Source organism: Amphiprion ocellaris, chromosome 15, assembly GCF_022539595.1.
Source record: "Amphiprion ocellaris isolate individual 3 ecotype Okinawa chromosome 15, ASM2253959v1, whole genome shotgun sequence".
Classification (NCBI taxonomy): Eukaryota; Metazoa; Chordata; class Actinopteri; family Pomacentridae; genus Amphiprion; species Amphiprion ocellaris.
Window position 1 is genome coordinate 30,632,462 of NC_072780.1, and position 22,606 is coordinate 30,655,067.

General features: G+C 32.5%; 1 protein-coding gene across 3 annotated transcripts in view; it reads left to right on the forward strand.

Moving 5' to 3' along the window:
- Window positions 1-347: 347 nt before the first annotated feature.
- Window positions 348-22,606, forward strand: part of LOC111569253 (T-cell differentiation antigen CD6-like) — a 29,821-nt gene continuing 7,562 nt past the window's right edge. The window contains exons 1-13 of one of the 3 annotated variants that reach the window (XM_055017604.1): window positions 348-478; window positions 1,741-1,830; window positions 7,569-7,853; window positions 9,800-10,114; window positions 12,143-12,454; window positions 14,422-14,484; window positions 14,580-14,717; window positions 16,780-16,899; window positions 17,060-17,182; window positions 17,308-17,379; window positions 18,847-19,020; window positions 19,593-19,670; window positions 19,755-19,783. In XM_055017604.1, coding sequence (XP_054873579.1) covers window positions 427-478; window positions 1,741-1,830; window positions 7,569-7,853; window positions 9,800-10,114; window positions 12,143-12,454; window positions 14,422-14,484; window positions 14,580-14,717; window positions 16,780-16,899; window positions 17,060-17,182; window positions 17,308-17,379; window positions 18,847-19,020; window positions 19,593-19,670; window positions 19,755-19,783 — 1,851 coding nt within the window. In that variant the 5' untranslated portion in view covers window positions 348-426. Of the gene's footprint in view, window positions 479-1,740; window positions 1,831-7,568; window positions 7,854-9,799; window positions 10,115-12,142; window positions 12,455-14,421; window positions 14,485-14,579; window positions 14,718-16,779; window positions 16,900-17,059; window positions 17,183-17,307; window positions 17,380-18,846; window positions 19,021-19,592; window positions 19,671-19,754; window positions 21,306-22,606 lie in introns of those variants that run through there. The other 2 variants (XM_023271282.2, XM_055017605.1) reach the window with 2 other exon arrangements.

A 22,606-nucleotide genomic window follows, 5' to 3' on the forward strand; every position in this document is an offset into this window, starting at 1 on the left:
GAGTCTCTGCAGTTTCATCTCATCAATCCCCTGATGACCCCAGGACTTTTACTTTCAGGTTCTGAAGAGGATGATCAGTGATGAACTGTCACACCCAAGTAGAGGTCGAAGCACACATCTGACAATTTAACTACCAGCTGATTAAAATAACAATTTAATTAACATGAAGCTCAGAAAACCTTCTAAACGAGGCTGTGTTTCAAAAATAAGGACATTTCTAAGGGACCGTAAACTCTTGAACGGTACATTTAGAGCAGAATCAGTGACGAAGAGCAGGCTTCACTTCCTGCTGTTATACATGAAATGGGAAGTTTGTCAGTGTAATATGAAAGGATCAAGAGAGGAAACTCTCACTGTGCACACAGACTCAGTAGATTGAAGGTCGATATTTGAGTAGGTTGGACTTTTTTTCTCTTTCTGGACGACATGAAGCTGCTGAAATACATTTTAATCGTCCAACTGAGCTGTTTTTGTCGAGGTAACGTTTGCACATTTACACTTTTACTTTTAATAGTAAAAGCAAGTTTTTATAAGATTTTTAGAAACTAATTTGAACTTTTCTGACTATAGACTGAAAATGAGACAATTATAGATGCTTTTATAACTTGCTTTTACGATGATTTTATGCCATTTTTTGTACATATTTCTAACTCTGCAGTAGAAATAGTAGCACAAAGAGAAGTTATTTATTGTCAGTGAAATGAAATAACATAACACAGATACTTTCCTCTATTTTACAGTTTTATTATAAACATTATAAATCATAAGAAAAGCATGAAGGGTAAATATGTCACAGCTTATTTAGGTAAAACTGAGGCATCATGTGGTCCAACTCCTATTTCTCTCTTTGTAGATGTAGAAATTTTGATTTTTAAAAGCTATTTTTATACAAATTCTTTCAATAAATGGAATAATGTAAGTATTGAAAACCCAGTAAAATATACAGGACCGGTTTCAGATTAAAAAGTCGCTAATAATGTTGTAGATTTGTGCAGATTTTACTTTTTTAAGCTGATTTTTCATTGTTAATCTTGACCTTTTAACTTTTCCGGGTAATTTTTCATCTTTTAGCACAGGTTTTATAGCTTCAACAACAATGTTTTTTGAATCATTTTTGTGCACTTTAGCAGAAAAAAGTTGGATTTAAAGGCCGACAGAGCAAAGATTTAAGAGTTCGTACAGTGAAGACATGATAAAAATATTCCTTAAATGTAGAAAATAATAATGAGAAAAGAGATTATAAAACTGAAGTGCATACAATTGTGCTCATAAGTTTACATAGCCTGTCAGAATTATTAAAATATGCACCACTATTTAATGAAAACAGGAATAATCAGAGCAAATACAATTACGTGACAATGAGTAACTTTATCTGACCGCTAACCCTAAATGAAAGAAGAAGAAGTTTTTTCATGATCAAGCATATTTTCTAAAAAAACAACAATATTTCACTTTTTTTTTAATTTACTTCTAAGCCCAGCTGTAACCACACCTGTATGTTTTATACCATATTTACATTCTGCTGCAGCTTAGAAATGAGCTGTTGTTGACCACACTAACATTCAGTGTAACATGTGAATTAGTGGTTTCTTCTCATGTTTCAGCCACATTACACTTCATGCAGACACAATAAGATCACACTTGGTCAGGCTGCTACTCCTCAGGAATCCCGTGGTCGTTTCAAAGAGCTGGTTTGTGCTGCACCGTTGCCGACGGAATAATTTCCCTTTTTCATTTCAGCTTTTCAGAACTCTTCCACTCAAACGGCCCCGACAGAGGTCAATGTGACAGCAAATGGAAATAACACACATCTACAAGAGACGCTCAGCAGTGAGTGAAACGTTTCCCTGTTTGTCTGTAGTTTATAATTCAGGAGGAAAAGCACATAAATGCAAACACGGTGGAGTTTTATTTGAGACTTTATGCCCAGAATCAGGACAGCCTCTTAGTGCAGGAGCTGCATGAAGCCTCTCAGTCTTCTTGACAGGATGTGGGGGTGACCTGCTTTGAAACATGAGTTCTGCAGGTGCAGGTTGAGCTGTGAAAAAAGCGAAGCCCCCTCCCACGCAGACCCTGCTCTGCTCTGCTCTGCACCCAGGCTTTCTCGCTGTTTGTTTGCTGTTTGTGTGGCTTCGAGCTCAACGGCATCCTCAACAACAGAATATACATGACCGATCAGAAGTTTAGTGTCACTAAGAAATGTCCTTATTTATGAAAGAAAAGCAGCTTTTTTTCAGTGAAGATAACAATAAATGAATCAGAAATACAGTCTAGACAACTCATTTAGAGCAACTTGAACAAATTTTTGATCAACTTTATCTAATATAGAGCAATTTTAACTCATTAAGAGCAACAGTAATAAATATAGAGCAACTTTAACTAATAATTTCAACTTTAGCTAATACAGAGTAGCTTTAATTCATATACACTACCGTTCAAAAGTTTGGGGTCACTTAGAAATGTCATTATTTATGAGAGAAAATCTTTTTTTTTTTCAATGAAGATAAATGAATCAGTCTAGACATTGTCTAGAGAACTCATTTAGAGTAACTTTAACTCAACTTTAATTCATTTAGAGCAATTTTAGCTAACATAGGTCAACTTTAACTCATTTTAGAGCAGCTTTAACTAATATAGAGCAACTTTAAATCAGTTTTAAGCAACTTCAATTAATATAGAGCAACTTTAAATCAGTTTTGAGCAACTTCAATTAATATAGAGCAACTTTAATGTGGAGCAACTTTAAGTAATATAGAGCAACGTTACATAATATGGAGCAACTTTAGGTAACAGCAACTTTAACTCATTTTGAGCAACTTTAATTCTTATACACTACTGTTCAAAAGTTTGGGGTCACTTAGAAATGTCCTTATTTTTGAAACAAAAGCATCAATGAAGATGTCATTAAATGAATCATAAATCCAGTCTAGACATTGTTAATGTGGTAAATGATTATTCTAGCTGGAAACAGCTGATTTTAATGGAATATCTCCATAGGGGTACAGAGGAACATTTCCAGCAACCATCACTCCTGTGTTCTAATGCTACATTGTGTTAGCTAATGGTGTTGAAAGGCTAATTGATGATTAGAAAGTCCTTGTGCAGTTATGTTAGCACATGGATAAAAGTGGGAGTTTTCATGGAAAACATGAAATTGTCTGGATGACCGCAAACTTTTGAATGGTTGGGTATTTTTTCCTGCAAACATCTCGATAATTTTAGCTTCAGAATTGTAGAGATATAGTTGGAATAATAATGACGGTATTCGCTTATACGGGCACAAAAAAGATTCAAATCTTAGTTAAAAAGATGAAAATATGTAGATTATTTTCTTGCATTTTCACTCTTCCTGTTCCAGGTAAGACATGAGGGTAAAAGAGGGAAGGTTGTGACCTGCAAGAGGAGTTTCAGTGTTTTGTGGTTTAGTGTGCATGTTAACCAGAATGCTAACCTAAAGTAAAATAAATACAACTGAGAGTCACATTTTGGATCCTCACAATGAATCATGATACCGTTACAAACAAACAATCCTAAAATGTCTTCCGAGTGACAGAACGTGTTAAAGAATGTTTAAAACAATCCGGTTAAATCACAGATTTCAGTTTTTTAAATGATAAAAAGGCAAATAATTTAATTTCAAAACCTTTTAAGAGCTCAATTTTTCTTTTAAATGCTTGAGCTACTTAAGTAAGATGTTAAATTATTGTTATCAGTAACAGAAAAAAGTAAAAGCTTGCAAAATGATCGACACCATCAATACTCCTGAAGCTTTGTTATTTTTTTCTATTTAAGATACAGGCAAAGAATTGTCGAGTTTATTAACAATAAATGTCAAAAGAAACACTACTTTAGCAGATTTCTTCCATTTAAGGGCATCATTTTCATTTGCAGAGCCTTTTTTATCTCACTAAATAACTTCTTATGTTCTACACACAGATTCTGAAGAGATCAAAAGAAATAAAAACAGAAAAATGCACAGTTAACGATGGCATTTTACTGTCAAAGCCTCTAAATTAAATTTTAATTGTCAAAGCTTCGTCCTGGATGAAATCCTGCTTAAATAAGAAGAAACAAAGCACAAGACTGTATGATAAATGTTCCTTATTTGTTAGTTGTAGATTTGGCGTCCCTCAGGGCTCTACTTTGGGACCAGTTTTATTAGTATAAATATTAATTCCCTTCCTACAGCGTGTCCAGATGTTGCTGTTCAACTGTACGCTGATGATGCTGTGATTTTCACTCGATCAGCACCATCTAAAGAACAGCCAAACTAACAGCTGCAATCAGCAAAATGTCTGATTCTTTGGCTAATTCTTGCTTGACTCTTGATATACTTCAAGCAATAACATAAGATAAACAGTTTGCATGTATTTTGTATAGAGGAGCAATTATATAGTTAATCCTGATGTTTTCATTAATAGTGAAATTATCAAACCTGTAAAACGTTTTAAATATCTTATTATAACTGACACAACCTGTCTTTCCAAAACAAACCAGTTCACCCCTACTGTTAAATTGAATTTAAGTAATTTTAAAAGCATCAGGCAGCAGTTGTCCCTCTAATTTTTTTTCTATCTGTCTTAGTGTATTTAAGCCTCACATCTTAAACAAATCCTGAAAGTATTACGTAAAAACCCAAGATATCATCATCACTGCTTCATCCTAAAAAATGTTTAATTTCCTCAGTTTAGACCAGAGGTGTCAAACTCATTTTAGGTCAGGGGCCACATTCAACCCAATTTGATCTCAAGTGACCAGTAAAATCACAGCATAATAACCTATTAATGACCACAACACCAAATTCTTCTCTTTATTTCAATGCAACAAAGTACATTCTGAAAAATTCTGTCTTACAAAACATTATGAACAGCCTAGAATTTCTTAGAAAAAAAATATGCAATTTTAAAAATAGTAGTAATATTTGTAATGTATAAATGATAAACTGAGGCATAATGTTTTTGAAACTGAATTTATTTTTCTTAAGAAATTTCAGGTTGTTCATAATGTTTTGTAAAAGATAATTCCTTAAATATGAACATTTTTCAGAATGTACTTTTTTACATTAAAACAAAGGAAAAATTAGGAGTTGTGGTTATTTATAGGTTACTATGCTGTGATTTTACTGGTGACTTGAGATCAAATTGTTATTGTTATTGTTGTTGTTGCTGCTAATTAATCACAAAGGGTGATGGAATAAAGAGTGACTCTAGGGGTAGGAGTGACTGTGACAAAAGGATTGTTCATCAGCTCTCAGTTAAAGCTGTGAAGAAGTTATTTTTATCCATACGAACATCAGAGATTCAGGAAGCTCTGCAGAGTTGAAACCAGCCTCAGCTTTGGACTGAATTGCACTGTGTTGTGTTGTGCACTTTTGGTTTTGTGGTTGTTTTTTCTGCACAGCAACAACGGGGTAAATTAGATAACCGCAGTGCAATTAGTTTTAAGTGTGTCTGCAAAAAACAGACAATAAAATCAAAACAATTAAGTAAAATTCAGTTTAAAGCTTGAGGAAGGGAAAGTTTTTAGAAGTAGTTTTCATCTGAAAGAATCTAAAAGGTGACAAATCACTGATGAGGTGTTTTTTTTTTTACTCTGATAAACGTGTTTAAAGATGAAAATCCGGCTCTTCATCAGTAAAATACTTCATCAGTGATGTGGTACAGATGAATAAATAGATCTGATCGTGTGTCTCAATCCTGCTCAGTAAAGATCTGACAACTAAAACCCACTTCAACAAATCGCTGCTGTGTGAGGAATGATGCTACAAACCACATATTAGTGTCGTGTTTTTATAATTACAGAGAGATTTAAATGAGATCAAGCAGTCAGAGAAAGATTAATGTTTAAATATTGCTTTAAGGGAACTTTTATCAGTTTGCTCTTTTGTCTTGTAGCGACAGTGAAATGTTTTTGTTCCTCTGATTTCAAATCAAGTTAAAGTTAGCAGCACATGGAAAACACGAGATCTTTAACCAAGCTGCTTTCCAATAGAGAAATTAAGACAAAATGTATTAAATTTAAATTTTATAAATAGTAATTCACTCTTTTAAGGCTGACTGTATTTAAATCAGCTAAAATATGATTATTTTACTGATATTTGCTGTTATTTCAAAGAAAACTGATGTATATTAAAGATTGAAAAGTGGTGAATCAATTTTTTAAACTGTTATTTTTCTAGTTTTATAAAATTACACATAATATTTAATAAGATCACAGAAAAATTATTAATTTATGATGACAACAACAAAAAACAGACCAAAACTGTAAATAATCCGCATTAAAATTAATATTTTAATTGTTCTTTTAATTTTGCATGTGACTTTTTTACTGTCTACATTACTCAGATTAGTTCAATTAATTTCTTTTAACAGTTTAAATTCTAAATAAATCTTTTGCTTAAATATTTGAAAAAATGTTTAACTTAAAGTGTTTAATACGTTTCATGTGCCTGTTTCCAGAGATGTTTCCTTAATATTTATGCACTACCAGATCTGTTTAACTGTTTAAAATGCAGTAAAAAAAAAAACTAAAACATTAAATTATAGAACAAGTTATGGTTTTATGAATTGGAAATATTCATGCAAAAGCAGCAACATGTGACAAATTCTAAATATATTAAATATATTTGAGAAATCAAGGGAAAATAATTCTAATTTTGTAAAAATCTATCAAATGACAGCCAAAAAAGTCATTATTGTACAGATATTTGCTGTTATTTTCACATTTTTTACAGTTTGTGAATGTTTTCTTTTCCACTATTTTTAAAAATATTTTTCTAGCACATTTGCTGACAGATTTTCACTTTTTTTTTATCAGTATCGTGCCTGAAAAAACACATCAATCGACTCTTAAACAGCATAAAAGCACTCTAAATAATTCAACATAATATTTATTCGTGATCAGCTGTGTTAAGTCAGATTTAATCATAATTTATTGGTGTTTCAGGAGTGTCAGAGAAGTGAAGCCTGCTCTGATTTTCATCCTATAAACCAACATAAATCCCATTAAACCTCGTCTAGTCTGCTGTATGTTTCATGTTCCTATTTACAGAGATGTGTTTAATATTTGTGAACTACCAACTCTATATAAAAATGCACTAAAATAGTAAATTATAGGACAAGTTCTATTTTAAATAAACATTTATGCAAATGCAGCAATTAGAAACCATGGATTTATTGTAAAAACCTGCCAAATGACAAGTCAAAAAAGACATTATTTTGCAGATATTTGCTGTTTTTGAATGTTTTCTTCACCACTATTTTTAGAGATATTTTTTCTGGCATCCCTGCAGCCAGATTTTCGCTATTTTTTTTGCGGAGTTTTTTTTTTTTTTTTTTTTTTTTTATGAAATTAGTATCGGCCCTGAAAGAACACATCGGTTGGCCTTTAAACAACATGACAATGCTCAAAATAATTCAACATAATGTGTATTAATTATCAGCTGTGTTAACTCAGGTATAATAACAGTTTATTGGTGTTTCAGGAGCATCAGAGAAGTGATGTCTGCTCTGACTTTCATCCCATAAATCAACATAAATCCCATTAAACGTCGTCTCTGTGTTCCTCAGATGCCCCCCTGGTTCAGCACCTCTCAGGGAAACGCTGCAGCTGGACGCTCAGGCTTCCTGCAAACGGCAGCAGAGACCCGGTGCCTCTGACTTCAGCCTCTGTGGACGTTTTGGCCGAACAGATCTGTCGGGATCTGAACTGCGGTGGAGTTTATCGTGTGAACAGAAGCAGCTTGGCTCCAAACTCCAGCTGCTTCCACCGGTGTTCGTACCGAGAGCGACGGCTGCACAACTGTTCAGTGATGCAGGGAGGAAACTGTACTGTGATCTCTGCAGCCGTCTGTGGTGAGGCTCATCTCTGCTGTCTTATTCTCACCCAGAAACCTTAGTTTAACGGATTAAATCTGAGCTTTGAACGACTGCGTGTTAAACTTCCTAAATAATTCAATATTTGCACATAAGATGAACATAAAGAGTGTTAAACTGAACTTCTATCTGCTTTGTGACTTCAGATTGCAGCTTTAATGTTGTAAAATTAAACAAAAGTACATTTTTTTTTACTGTTTTTGATAGTTATACCTATATATCAATGTTTTCTACAGAGACTCAGGCTTCACATGGTTGTAAAGAATTCCAGAATTATTCTGAAAAATGAGAATTAGCATGCAATTGAATTAAATTTGTCCAAATTAAGTTTAAAAAGTAATAATAATGTCACTGGTTTGAGGTAAATCTACCTAAATCAGTTGATACTACTTAAATGAGCAGTGCTGCTGCTTAATTTTAAGGAAAATCTTCTTAAAAATATCCATTTTTTAACCGAATTATTCTCTTTACGCAAACAGAAATTGCAAAACTTGTTGTTCTTTCATTTTCTTAATTCTGTATCCATGATAAAAAGAAAAAAGTGGTTGAGTTGTAGCAGAAAAATCTGAAAAATATCAGAAACATGGATGTCATGATGGTAAAGGAGCAGCAAACGTAATGTAAACACTTTCGCTGAAATTAATTAAAACTAAGGTTTTTCCAGACAGCAGAAGTTTGAAAATTCAGATTTAAGGTGATTAAATAATATAGTTCGACCAAGACCTGCTGTTAATGTTAAGAGCAGCAAGAAATCTGGATCCAAAGACTCACTGAAGAAACAAAGAGTTAAATTCTAGTTTTTCTTAAATAAATGAACACAAAGGCCACAAAAACAGACACTAATGTGAGTTTCAGAAGTTTCTATAAACCTCTTTAGACCAGACTCATGACGAATTATTGTAATTTACAGAAACAGTTGATTGCTGTAAAATAGATTACAGCACATTCTAGTAGAATATGGGGTTTAATACTTTAACTAGACTTTAGAATTAGTACAAAAAAGAGACATAAACTGATTAAAATGAAAGCAAATGACCACAAAGAAGTGCAAAACTATCAAAACGACTCATGAAATGACCAAACTGTGACAAAATGCAACCATAAAGACATGTAAAATAATTCAAATATGACCTAAAATCTCCCAAATGTTACACAACAGACATGTAAAACCCCAAAATGATATATAAACAACCATAAAGAAATGCAGAATAACTAAAACATGACATAAAATCTCCTAAATATTACACAAAAGACATGTAAAAACCCCAAATTATATACAACCATAAGGAAATGTGAAATAACTGAAATGTGACGTAAAAATCCATCAAATGTTGTACAAAAGACATGTAAAAACCCAAAATGGTAAACAAATAACCATAAAAAGATGCAAAATAAATAAAATAGTACATAAAATCTGGCAAATGTTACACAAAAGACATGTAAAAACACCAAATTATATACAAACAACCATAAAGCGATACAAAATAAGTCAAATATGTCATAACGTTTCCCAAATTATACACAAAAGACATCTAAGAACCCAGAATTATAAACAAAAAAACATAAAGAAATGCAAAATGGATAAAATGTGTATTACACGGTGCTTGGTTCTTCTGTATTTTCACTTGTGTTTTTTGTAAAAGAGGTTTTGTGTCCATAAAATCAGGAAATGACGGCACCGGAATGATTTAGTAAATTGTTCCAGAACAAATGCTGTCAGAAAGTTTTCCATTTTAACTTTACACATGATACAAGCGGTGAAAGAAAGTGTGTTTCTGAAGTTGTTTCATTCAAACCTGTTTGTGCAAAAGATAAGAAAAGGAAGTGAAAGTGAGTGTTTTGGAAAGTACCAGTGAGGTTTGTGAAGCTGGTTAAACAGACTCATGGTGTCAGGAATGAAACCAGACGTTGATGATCCTCCTCAGGGCACCAGGCGGTCCGGTTGGCCGGAAGTTCGGACCGCTGTGCCGGCCGGGTGGAGGTGTGGAGGGACGGCCGCTGGGGGACGGTGTGTGACGACGGCTGGGATCTGAAGGACGCCGCTGTGGTTTGTGCTCAGCTCGGCTGTGGCTTCGCCCTCAGCGTGTCGGGTCAGGGAGGATCCTTCCCCCCCGGGACCGGACCGGTTCTCCTGGACGAGCTCAACTGTACGGGCCGAGAGCAGAACCTGTGGAGCTGCCCGGCCGCTCAGAATGAGTCCGACTGTGGACACAAGGAGGACGCTGGGGTCGTCTGCTCAGGTTAGAGTCACAAAACTTTATCAAATATAGAGGAAAAAAAGTTCAGGGTTCTTCATTCTTGTCCACTGCGGTTTAAAGCTACACAAAAAGGAGGTAAATATAAAGTTGAGATACAGAATGCTGGTATCCACGTTCTGTTTGTCACAACTGTCACACATAAACACTCCATAAAATGTTAAAATCCTCTCAGAAATGATTTTATCATGAGTAAATGCATGGACAGATTACTAAATAGTCTTTTCAGGCATAGACCTAGGAGCCAAAGGAGTCAGGGGCCACTTTTATTATCCAGGATTTATAATATACATTCCAGAAAGAAACAAAAAACAACCACAATGAGACAGACATACAGAGACGTTAATAAAAAGATATAAAATGACCACAAACAGATGAAAATGGCACCAGAGAGATGTAAACTGAGCCGAATGAGATAGAAAATTTCCCAAATGCGACACAAAATTATTGCAGAAACACAGAAGTGATGTAAAACAACCAAAACACCACAAGAAATGACCAAAATGAGGTACAAAACAGCCATACAGAGACACCAGAAAACCACAAAGTGACATAGAATTGGTACAAAGAGATGCAAAATGACCAATATGAGTCACAAAATGACCAAAAACTAACGTAAAATAACCAGTGACCTAAAATGGCCATAAAGAGACAAAAAGTGTCTGTAAAGATACATGCAGTGGCTACAGACAGACACAGAACAACTTTAAAAAAAAAACATGCAAAATGATCTAAATGAGGTATAAAGGATCACAACATGACACAAAATAGCTACAGTGGGACACAGAATTGCATGAAAGAGATGAAAGTCGACCAAAACGGGACATAAAACAGTGAAAATTAAAGCAATCGACCAAAAAGATATGGAAAAAACATCTAATATCAACATAAATCAAATAAAAAATGACCAAATTGTGCCAAAAAAACAATCATAAAGAGGTGCAAAATGACCATAAAGAGATGCTAAATGGCTACAAAGAGACATAGAATTGCTCTTAAGAGAAGCAAAATGTCCAAAATGAATACTAAGAGACATAAGATCATCAAAATAAGTCACAAAATGGTGAAAAAAGTGACACAACATTAACAATATGGCTCTTAAAATGACCAAAATAGGACAAAAATGATGACAAATAGACACAAAGTGATCAAAAAGGGACAAAAACAACCATAAAGAGGTGCAAAATGACCATAAAAAGACACCAAACAACCACAAAGTGACATAGAATGGCTACAAACAGATGCAAAATGAGACTTAAAACAGTGAAAATTAAAACAATCGGCCAAAAGATATGAAAAACAAATATCATAAATCAAATACAAAACAAGAAAAGCACTCAGAGAGAGCAGTACTCCATCAAGACTGTTCGTTCCTCAATTTGTGTATTCAGAAATCATACATACGTAGAATCTGGCCGTTTAATATAGATCGACCCACAAGCTAACTAAATAAATAAAAAATTACCTTGAATGAGCACGGGCAGGTGTTACACATGCATATGTTATGTACGGATACCGAATTGCGTGACCGAAATATGTAGCAGGTTGAGTGAATTGATGCAGGTAGCTGACACAGCTTTTACTTGATGTAAAATGATCAAAATAAGTCATAAAATTAGCAAAAGTAATAAATAAACAACCATAAAGAGGTGCAAAATGGCCATAAAGAGACACTAAATGGCTCTAAAGAGAAGCAAAATGTCCAAAATGAAAACTAAGAGATGTACAATGATCAAAATGGGTCACAGAATGACCAAAAACCAACAAATAAACAACCACAAGGAGATGCAAAATAACCATAAAGACGCAACATTAACAATATGACACAAAATGACCAAAATGGGACAAAAAAATTACAACAAAGTGACGCAAAATGATGTAAAAGATGGACAGAAATAACTATAAATCACATTTCTGTGGTTCTCAGTAATAATCTGTCCATTAGTGAGCCGTTAGAGGAATCATTTGTTGTTATTTCCATCATACGGTTTCAGACTGTGTGTTTTTGTGCAGAGATGCGAGCCGTCAGACTGAGCGGAGGTCTGGACCGGTGCTCCGGTAAGGTGGAGATCCACCGTAACGGCAGCTGGGGGACCGTCTGTGATAACTGCTGGAACAAAGACATGGCCTCCATGATCTGCTCCATGCTGCACTGTGGCTCCCAGGCCACCCAGTTCTCCCAGTTTGTTCCTCCACTGGCCCACAGCAACGGAACCAAGTGGTTCTACCAGTGCTGGTCCTACCAGAGTCTGTGGCAGTGCAAAGAGATCTTCAACAGACCTCACCTGTGTGCCTCCTCAAAGGCCTCTGGTGTCGTCTGTAATGGTGAGTTCGTGGTTCTTAATAAAGCTGTTTGGTTTTTGCAGGACGCAGAAAAACTGCGATTTGTAATAAAGAAAAATGTCAACATTGACTGAGCTGTGAACTAATATTTTGCTTTAATATTTGCATGAAAATGGAAATCAGAAGAATATTTTATCCACTACAAAACATGATATTTTCCAGCATATTTTTTTGCATTTTATAATAAGAAAAGCACTCAGAGAGCGCAGTCCTCCTCCAAGGCTGCTCAGTCCTTGGATCATTTCTGACGGCTGAAATCTTGAAAACATTTGTGGCAGAAATCACGGCACCATAGAATATGACCATTTATTACAGATGTACCCACAAACAAAATGACCTTGCGCTGAGCACAGGTGTGTGTTATGCCTGTGTATGTTATGTACGGATATGTGACCTAAATCTGTAGCGGGCAGCGGGAATTGATGGGACTCAGAAACACCCCCACAATTTAACCCTCCTGTTGTCTTCATTTACAAGCACCACAAAATATTGTTTCCTTGTCTGAAAAAATCCAAAAATTCAGCAAAAAAATTCCCCAAATTTATGAAAATTTGCAAAACCTTCAGGAAGAAAATTCCAGTAATTCCTTAAAAGTTTCCCTTAAAAGTTTTATTTGAAAAAAAAATCCCCCAAATTTGGCAAGAAAATTCTTGTAAATATTTTTAAAAAATGAAAAAAAATCTTCCAAAAAAAATCCTACAAATATCTAGTAATTAGATATATATATCAACAAAACTTCTTATGTTTTCTTTAAGAACATTCAGAAAAAAAATCAAACCAAAATCCAGTGAAATTCGCTGGATTTTGGTTGATTTTTTTGTGAATGTTCTTAAAGAAACATTTCTTTTTTTTTTTTAACATTTTTTCCCCACCAAAAAACGTTCAAAAATTTCCAGAAATGTTGAAAATGTGGACATCAGAACTTTCACTGTGCAAATATATTTTTTTCCACATTTTCAAACTTCAAAATGGGTCAATTTTGACCTGCAGGACGACATGAGGGTTAATCAGTTGTTCTTTGGATCATTTCCAACAGATAAGTCCCAAGAAGTCGACAGTGGTGGATTTGTAGTAGGATCACAATCATGTGAATATCAGCAGGCAGCTGATGTAGTGTTCACTTGTTGTCATGGTTACAGTGATGCCATGCTGCTATCTGGCAATGATACAGAAATCTTTAACAAATCCATGGATCCAGGCTATAAGCTGCATCACTGCCAAAATCTAATCACTTGGTCCTTGTGTCATTTCTGACCTTCACTGAAAATTTCATCCAAATCTGTTAGTCTGTTTTTGAGTAATGTTTCACACAGACAGACAGACAGACAGACAGACACACAAACCAACGCCAATCATCACATAACTCTGTGGTGGAGTAATAATCCCCCTGTGAATCTTAAAGCTTTTGGACATTTAGTTTAGTTACTCCGCCAAGGAACGCAGCGTAGTTATGTGACGATCGGTGTTGGTTTGTCTGTCTGTGAATCTGTCGTTCTGTTACCATTTTTAAATTCCTAATATGTACATATTTTTAAAATAGCAAGCAATAAATACAGTTTTTTTAAAAGTATAATTTTACAGTCATTACAGTCTTGGCTCGTTATTTAAGGTCAACAAGTAAATTAATTATTATTTTTTCTACAATTCTACTAGTTGTTATCTTTAATTTACCAAAACATGGGAAATTTAGTTAAAAATAATAGTTAAAAATTATTCACCATTTTCGCATTATGCATAATTTTTATTTTTATTTATTTTTTGCCATGTATATAAAAATAGACATTTTTGACCATTATGTATGTGTTTGTTTTTGGAGTTAACGTGTAATTTTAATATTTTTTTTTCTGTGATTTTTGCTTCAGTTGTTAACTACACAGAGTTATTTCAGGTTTATTCCAGCAGAAATATAAAATCCTCACACTGTTTTCAGCTTCTGTTTGTGTCTTTAGGTTCTCTGGGTTTTGCTTCAGTCACCACAGATTCAACATCTGTAGCAACCAGCTGGACCACTGGTGAATATCACATCTTTAATTAACTTTAATAAACTGTAAATGTCATTTAAATATTCAGTCTGATGTGTTTGTTGTGTTTGTGTTGATTCCTGCAGGTTCGACCGTCGTCACTGAAGCTGTGGATTCGTTTTTCTCGTCTCCGGAGCTCCTCATCACCATCTCAGTGTGTCTGCTGCTGCTGGTGTTTCTGATCACAAACACCGTTCTGTGCTGCCATTACAGACAACGACACGGTCAGTTTACCCACAGACTCGCTGCAATGTTAATTACACCAGATTACTGTGTTTAAATCTGCAGAAAAAAGTCTGATTTTAAAGATATTTGACAATATTTGAGAATAGAATGTGTATATTAAGGTTTGAAAAATGGTGAATAATTTAAAAATAGTTTTCCGATTTTCTCTGTTTAAAAAAAAAAAGTAAATGCAGATATATATCTAATATATTCCAGATATCAGATTGCTTGATTACTAATACTCTAAATCAAAAAAGTTTTTAATTTAATTTTTTTAAACAATTTACTGTTATTTTGCAGATTTTCCCTGTTTTGTTGAATTACAGATAATAACCAGTAAAATCACAGAAAAATATTAACATACATATTAATTTACATTTTAACCATAAAAAACAATCCAAAATATAATCTCCACCTCAAAAATCTCTATTTTTCTAAATGCTATTTTTACTGTCTTTAAATCAATAGAAAATATTTTTAATTTAAAGATATTTGACAATATTTGAAAAGGAATCCATATATATATTAAGGTTTGAAGAATGATGAAGAATTTAAAAATAGTTTGTTTTAAAGTTTTTTTTTTTTACTGTAATTCTTTAAACAATTTATTATTATTTTACATAAAAAACAGTAAAATCACAGAAAAATATTAATATATTAATAAATTTACATTTTAGCTATAAAAAAACAACACAAATCTAATATCCACATTAAAAATCTCTATTGTTTTTTAATAAATATTGATTCATTCTTTTACAACATTTTACAACAATTACACTATTTTTGAATGTATTTTAATAAAAATTTTAATTAAAAGATATTTGCCAATATTTGAATATAAACATACATGTTAAGGTATGAAAAATGGTGAATAATTAAAAAATAATTTTAAAGTGGTTTTGTTGTAATTCTTTAGGCAATTATTTGTTTAATAACAATTGTTATTCTACAGAGCTGTTCTGCTAAATTACAGATAACCAGTAAAATCATAGAAAAATAATATTATATTAATTAATTTACATTTTAACCATAAAAATCAACCCAAAAAATGTCAACATCAAAAATCTCTACTTTTATAAATATTAATTAATCTTTACAACATTTCACAAAAGAAATTACCATTATTTTATTTTATTTTTGCTATTTATTTATTTAAATAATGAAAGATAAACATATTACAGATACATATTCAGGACTGAAAAATAAACGATTTTTTTTTTTTTAACTGATTTTCTCATAAGGTTTTATTTTTATGGATTAAAAATGTTTATGCAAAAGCAGCTGCAAGTTTGATAAATCTTAAATATATTATATGTATTTTGGAAACCAAGGGAAGATTATTTAAGTTATTAAATAATGTCAATAATATTCTTTATTCTTCTTGAACACAGTGTTTTGTGAGCTGTTGTGCTGCTCACACCATCAGTTAGCTGTTAGCATCATTAAAAAAGCATCACATTTTACAGCATTTAACTGAATTTTGTAAAAACAGTAAACAACTGCTAGAATTTGTCTGTATTTTTGCAGACTTATTAAATTTAATGAGCTTTTTGCTGTAACTCGGGCACACAGTGTTTGTAGAATATAATGAGGATGCAGCTTTTATTTGTTTGGATTTTTCTGCAAAACAAAAACTTCACTTAACCCTCCTGCTGTCTTCATTTACAGGCACCAAAAAATATTGTGTCCTTGTCTGAAAAAAAAAGAATCTGCAAAAAAATTCCCCAAATTTCTGAAAATTTGCCAAACCTTCAGGAAGAAAATTCCAATAATTCCTTAAAAGTTTCCCTTAAAAGTTTTGTTTAAAAAAAATCCCCCAAATTTGACAAGAAAATTCTTGTAAATATTTTCAAAAAATGAGTAAAAATCTTCCAAAAAAATCCTAAAAATATCTAAAGTGATTCCATATATATCAGTAAAACTTTGAATATTTTCTTGAAGACCATTCACATAAAAATGTTGACACGAGGGTTAAAGCAGCAACAGTGAAACCAAAGTGACTCTTCTCATGTTTCTTTATCAGACTTCTTTTTCTGTTTATCTCGTTTTTCTTGTGCTCAGCTTTCTTAGTGCAGCAGAGTCGCTCCAACCCTCGATCGCTGTCCTCTGAGAACCACCACAACAACTACCAGGAGGCTGTAAATCTGGTCAAAGTCACGGCCAACCCTCCTCAGACAGCCGGTCAGTGGGTTTAACGCCTCAACGGCTCATATTCTGATCATTTCTGCCCTTTTCTTCCTTCATAGCCTGCATTTTGATGTATTAATTCCCCTCTGCAGTGGTGGGAAACCTGCTGAAAACCTGCATTCTCTGACGTTTTTGTTGTGTTTGTCTCAAAAAGTCTCCTCCGACCCTCGACATCTGTGGACGCAGCTTAGTAGCGTCGACAGCGCCTCAGTAGATACAGACTATGAGCAGTTTGACCCCAGCTCTGACCCGTCTGTCACTTTATCCACCTTTCGCAGTGAGACACCTTCTTTTACTTCTCCTCAGTTCAGCCTTTGTGCTCGTTTGGAGCTGGTTGCGGGTCGATGCAGGATGTCTTTTGTGTGTTTAAACTGCAGCGTCGTGTCGTTTTGTTGCTTCCAGACTCTCAACGCTACAGAACCGACGTCAACCCTCTGATGAGGCCGCCGGGGCTCGACCGGCTCTCTGAGGAAGGTGAGTCACCGTTTGGTTTCAGATCGGGAACAGAAACTTTCCCACCAGGTGACTCTGAGTTTCACTGGTTTTATTCTGTCATAAACAACCTGCAGAGAAAAACTAGAGGCGCTAATTCAACCCACAGTGGACAGAAAAGACAAAAAGAATCAATAGAATCACACAAACTTTTGTGCATAATTCAATTCAATTAATTGATTTAGGAAAATAAAATAATTTCATATTACTGGTAGTTGGTTCATATTATGTCTAATTTACACTCAAATTTTCTGTCCTAATTAACTCAAAACTACATTAAAGTTGAGATAATTTAATGAAATTGGCTTGAAAACTTTCAAAGATTTTCAAATATCCTTTTATTTTTTAACATTAAAATCAAAATTTAAATCCCTTTTGATTGTAGCACAATCAAAGGGATTTTTGTATTAAATTAAAAGTCATTTATTAGATGATATGATTTTTTTAGTTTAAAATAAAAAAACAAAAGACACCATGAATTCTGTTTTTGATTTTTATATTTCTGCATTTTATTTTTCCGGTTTCTAATAATTCTTTGTCTTTATTTTCATATTTCTTTCCTGTTTTTAATATTTTGGTCTTTTATTTAATATTTCTACATTTTATTTTCCCCTTTTAATATTTTTTTCTTTAATTTCATATCTTTATTATAAATATTTCGTATTTCTGTTATTAATAATTCTTTTTCTTTAATTTTATATTTCCTCCTATTTATATTTCCATTTTTCCTGTTGTTAATATTTTTCTGATTTAATTTCATACTTCTACATTTATTTTTCTCATTTTTAATATTTTAATCTTTTATTTTGTATTTTCTCATTTTATCTTGCCTGCTTTTAAAGTTTATTCATATTTCTTCAATTCAATTTTCTACTCTTGATAGTTTTTTTCTTTAATTACACATTTCTACTATTTTTTCCTGTTTTTAATAATTATTTTGTCTTTTTAATTGTATTGTCTTTCATTTTTTCAGTTTTGAATAATTATTTGTCTTCAATTGTATATTTCATTATTGAATTTTTCCTGCTTTTACTAGTTCTTTTTCTTTAATTTCATATTTCTAAATTACATTTTTCTAGTTTTTAATAATCATTTGTCTTTAATTTCATAATTCTACATTTATTTTTTCCTATTTCTAATAACTATTTTACTTTAATATTTTTACATTTTTACTTTCTCCTTCTTCAATATTTTTGTCTTTAATTTCATATTTCTACATTTTATTTTTCCTGTTTTCAACAATTCTTTTTCTTTAATTTTATATGTCTATATTTTATTTTCTTGTTTTAAATTTTTTTCATCTTCATTTCATACTTCAACATTTTATTTTTCCAGTTTTAAAATAGTTATTTTTCTTTAGTTTCGAATTACTACATTTTATTTTTCCTTTTTTAATTAATGCTTTAATAAATCTTTGTCTTTAATTTTATATTTCTGTTTTATTTCCAGGTCCTGAATCCACAGCCGAGCTGGCGGCAGATTTTCTAGGTTATAACGGCGTTCCTGTAGATCCTCAGTACGCCAGAGTGTCCAAGATCTCCGTCGACTCCTTTGAAACTTCGAGCACTTCGTCTGGAGAATGTTACGAGAACGTGACCAGCGGCTACACCAACGTCACCCCCCGTCAGTCCAGTCTTCATTTAATTTAATTTAATTTTTGTTTTTTTTATTATTCCAATTTATTCTATTTTGTAGTGTATGGAAGATAAAATCAGTGTTGTTTATTTTATTTTATTTTATTTTATAGTGTATAAAAGATAAAATCTGTGTTGTTTATTTTATTTTATAGTGTATGAAAGATAAAAATCAGTGTTGTTTATTTTATTTTATAGTGTATGGAAGATAAAATCAGTGTTGTTTATTTTATTTTATTTTATTTTATTTTATTTTATAGTGTATAAAAGATAAAATCTGTGTTGTTTATTTTATTTTATAGTGTATGAAAGATAAAAATCAGTGTTGTTTATTTTATTTTATAGTGTATGGAAGATAAAATCAGTGTTGTTTATTTTATTTTATAGTGTATGAAAGATAAAAATCAGTGTTGTTTATTTTATTTTATAGTGTATAAAAGATATAACCAGTGTTGTTTATTTTATTTTATTTTATAGTGTATAAAAGATAAAATCAGTGTTGTTTATTTTATAGTGTATGAAAGATAAAAATCAGCGTTGTTTTATTCTCTCCTATCACAGATCCTGAACCTGGTCAGTCGTCTGTCGGCATCTTCAACCCGCTTTATTCAAGACAGAAAACAAACCAGCAGAGTTCAGGTAAACCACAATAAACAGACACTTGTAGAAAATCTGAAAAAGTTTCAGAACATTTCCTGATTTTTGTCATTTTCTGATGATTAGACGAAGACGACGGTCACCTTTATTCTCCTGTGAGTCCCGACTGAAACCTTCATCTGAGGATAAGAAACATGAGAACAGATGAGGTTACTTCAGGTCATAGAGAGGAAGAGTGATGGAAGATCAAACTACATGTTTTTAATCTAATGAATGCCTCAAAGAAACATTAATAAGATTAAAACTGGCTTCAAGTTGGGTCGAAGCGTTTAAATGTTGTTTTAACAGCGTTTGCTAAGAGTTTCATCCCATCTATTTACTAAATAATGGATTCCTGAGAAGCATAATAATATAAATTTAATGTAGAGTTGTTTAGACCTGCTGCAGTCGATCCATCACAGAGAACAAACTGATGACATAAATTTCAGATTTTATTGAGATTTGGCTGCAAAATCATTTCACAGGTGCAGTTCAGTTTTAAATAGCAAACCCTGGAAACGAATGAAGGAAATTTACATGGACTGAAAAGGCAAATAGGTGATTTTGCTCAATTTCTGCATTGAAAAGCTGCATTTTATTCTGAAAATTCATCTTTTCCAAGCATCCAGGAGCTGAACTTTTAAAAACATTCTCTCCTTGCAGCTTTTAATAAGACTTAAGCTCCATGGAAATATAAAATAGTGAAATTTTCTCTGCAATTTTGACAGTTTGCTGTTTTTGTCACGTATTTCTGTTTCAGCCCACCTTCATAATCATAGGTCAGGTGTAAAATCAGGCTATTATTAATGTTTAAATCATCATTAATTCACTTTAGTCAACATTAACTGCACATTTTCATCTAGAATATCATTAACTTCACTCATTTTAACACAAAAATCACAAAATTTAGATGCTGTGAAAAGGAAAATATGTGATTTTATTTTATTTCATTTTATGCATCGAAAAGCTGCATTTTATTCTGAAATTCATCTTGTCTGAATATCCAGGAGCCGAGCTTTTAAAAACATTCTCTACTTGCAGCTTTTAATAAGACTTAAGCTCCCTGGAAATATAAATGAGTGAACTTTTCATAACAGTATTGACAGTTTGCTGTTTTTTTCACGTATTTCTGTTTCAGCCCACCTTCATAATCATAGATCAGGTGTAAAATGAGGCTATTATTAATGTTTAAATCATTATTAATCCACTTTAATCAACATGAGCAGCACATTTTCATCTCATTTTAACACAAAAATCACAAAACAAACTAACTTTATTGATACCAGTCGCCATAAAGCGAACAGAAGAACAAACTTTAACTGTTCTCAAGCAGTTTTCACGTCTTTTAAGTTAATTTCTTGAGCACACTGAGATTACATGAAATAAAACTAATGAAAGCTTAAAGATCATCAAATTATCTTTAGGTTTTCTTCTAGAATTAACTGTGATATATGTATGTTTTTTTAAAATGTGTAATATTTAACTGTAAAGCAGTTTGCTGTAACAATTCAAATGTTTTCTGTTCATATCCGCCTGTGGATAGAAGTACGATCAAACTATTAAATTCTGTTCTTTCTTTCAAAACCACAAATAAAACAAACACATCAGATGTCAGAATAGAAAAATATTTAAAAACCATTCAAGTGTGCTCCTTTTTTGTTTGTTAATGATTGATTTTTGGTTTGAAAACCAAAAATCTTTCTTTTTTTACATTTTAAACCAAAAAACCCACAATAATTTAACCACATGATGCACTTGTTTATTGTTTCCAAATACAAATCTCGAAAACTAAGCTTTAAAAATGCTCCAGTTTAGGCTCTGTGGAGCTTTTTTTAACTTCTTTAAGCTCATTACTTTAGTTTTACAGCACATTTATTGTTTATTTATTGTCTCTCAGCTTCATTTCCTGCAGCTGCTTTCAACAAACAACTTGCAAAGACAAAGTAGTGGAAGAAAAAACCAAATGTTTACAGTTAATGGATTAATCCTTGCAGCTGTAATGCGTCCACATACTTCTGACTGATAACATAAAGGACTTTTTAAAGTTTTATGTGCTTATTTTTCATAATTATGAATGCAACTTAGAATTTGACAAATTAAAAAAAAATATTGTGTCATTTGATAATTAATTAGAAATTCAAAAAACTGGGGGAAAAAGTTCTTTGTTTTGAAACTACAAATAAAATAAATATTTCAGGTGTCAGAATAAAAAAAATAAAAAACATTCAAGCATGATCCTTTTTTGTTTATTAGCGATTGATTTTCCATTTGAAAACCAAAAATAAAATCTTTTTTTTTGTCATTTAAAAACTTAAAAAAAACTGTAATCTAATCACATGGTCCACTTGTTTTAATCTTTAGAAACTCTCCCATTCGAGCTCTGTGGAGCTTTTTAGCTTCTTAATCTCACTGTTTCAGTTTTTTATAGCACATTCATTGTTTATTTATCGTCCCTCACATCTGTTTTTCCTGCAGCTGTTTTCAGCAAACAGTTCATACGAAACACCTGCTGTTGAATCAAATCGATTAATCCTTGCAGCTTTATTTCGTTCACATACTTTTGCCTGACTGTGCATTTTCTTCCCCTTCACCATCCTGCTGTCTTCATTTATGGACACCAAAAAGTATTGTTTGTTGTCTGAAAAAAATTTAAAAATTCAGCAAGAAAATTCCCCAAATTTCTGAAAATTTGCAAAACCTTCAGGAAGAAAATTCCAATAATTCCTTAAAAATTTCCCTTAAAAAAAAAACACAAATTTGGCAAGAAAATTCTTGTAAATATTTTCAAAGAAATTTGTCAAAATCTTCTGAAAAAAAACTTAAATATATCTCTCATATATATGTGTGTGTGTGTGTGTGTGTGTGTGTGTGTGTGTGTGTGTGTGTGTGTGTGTGTGTGTGTGTGTGTGTGTGTGTGTGTGTGTGTGTGTGTGTGTGTG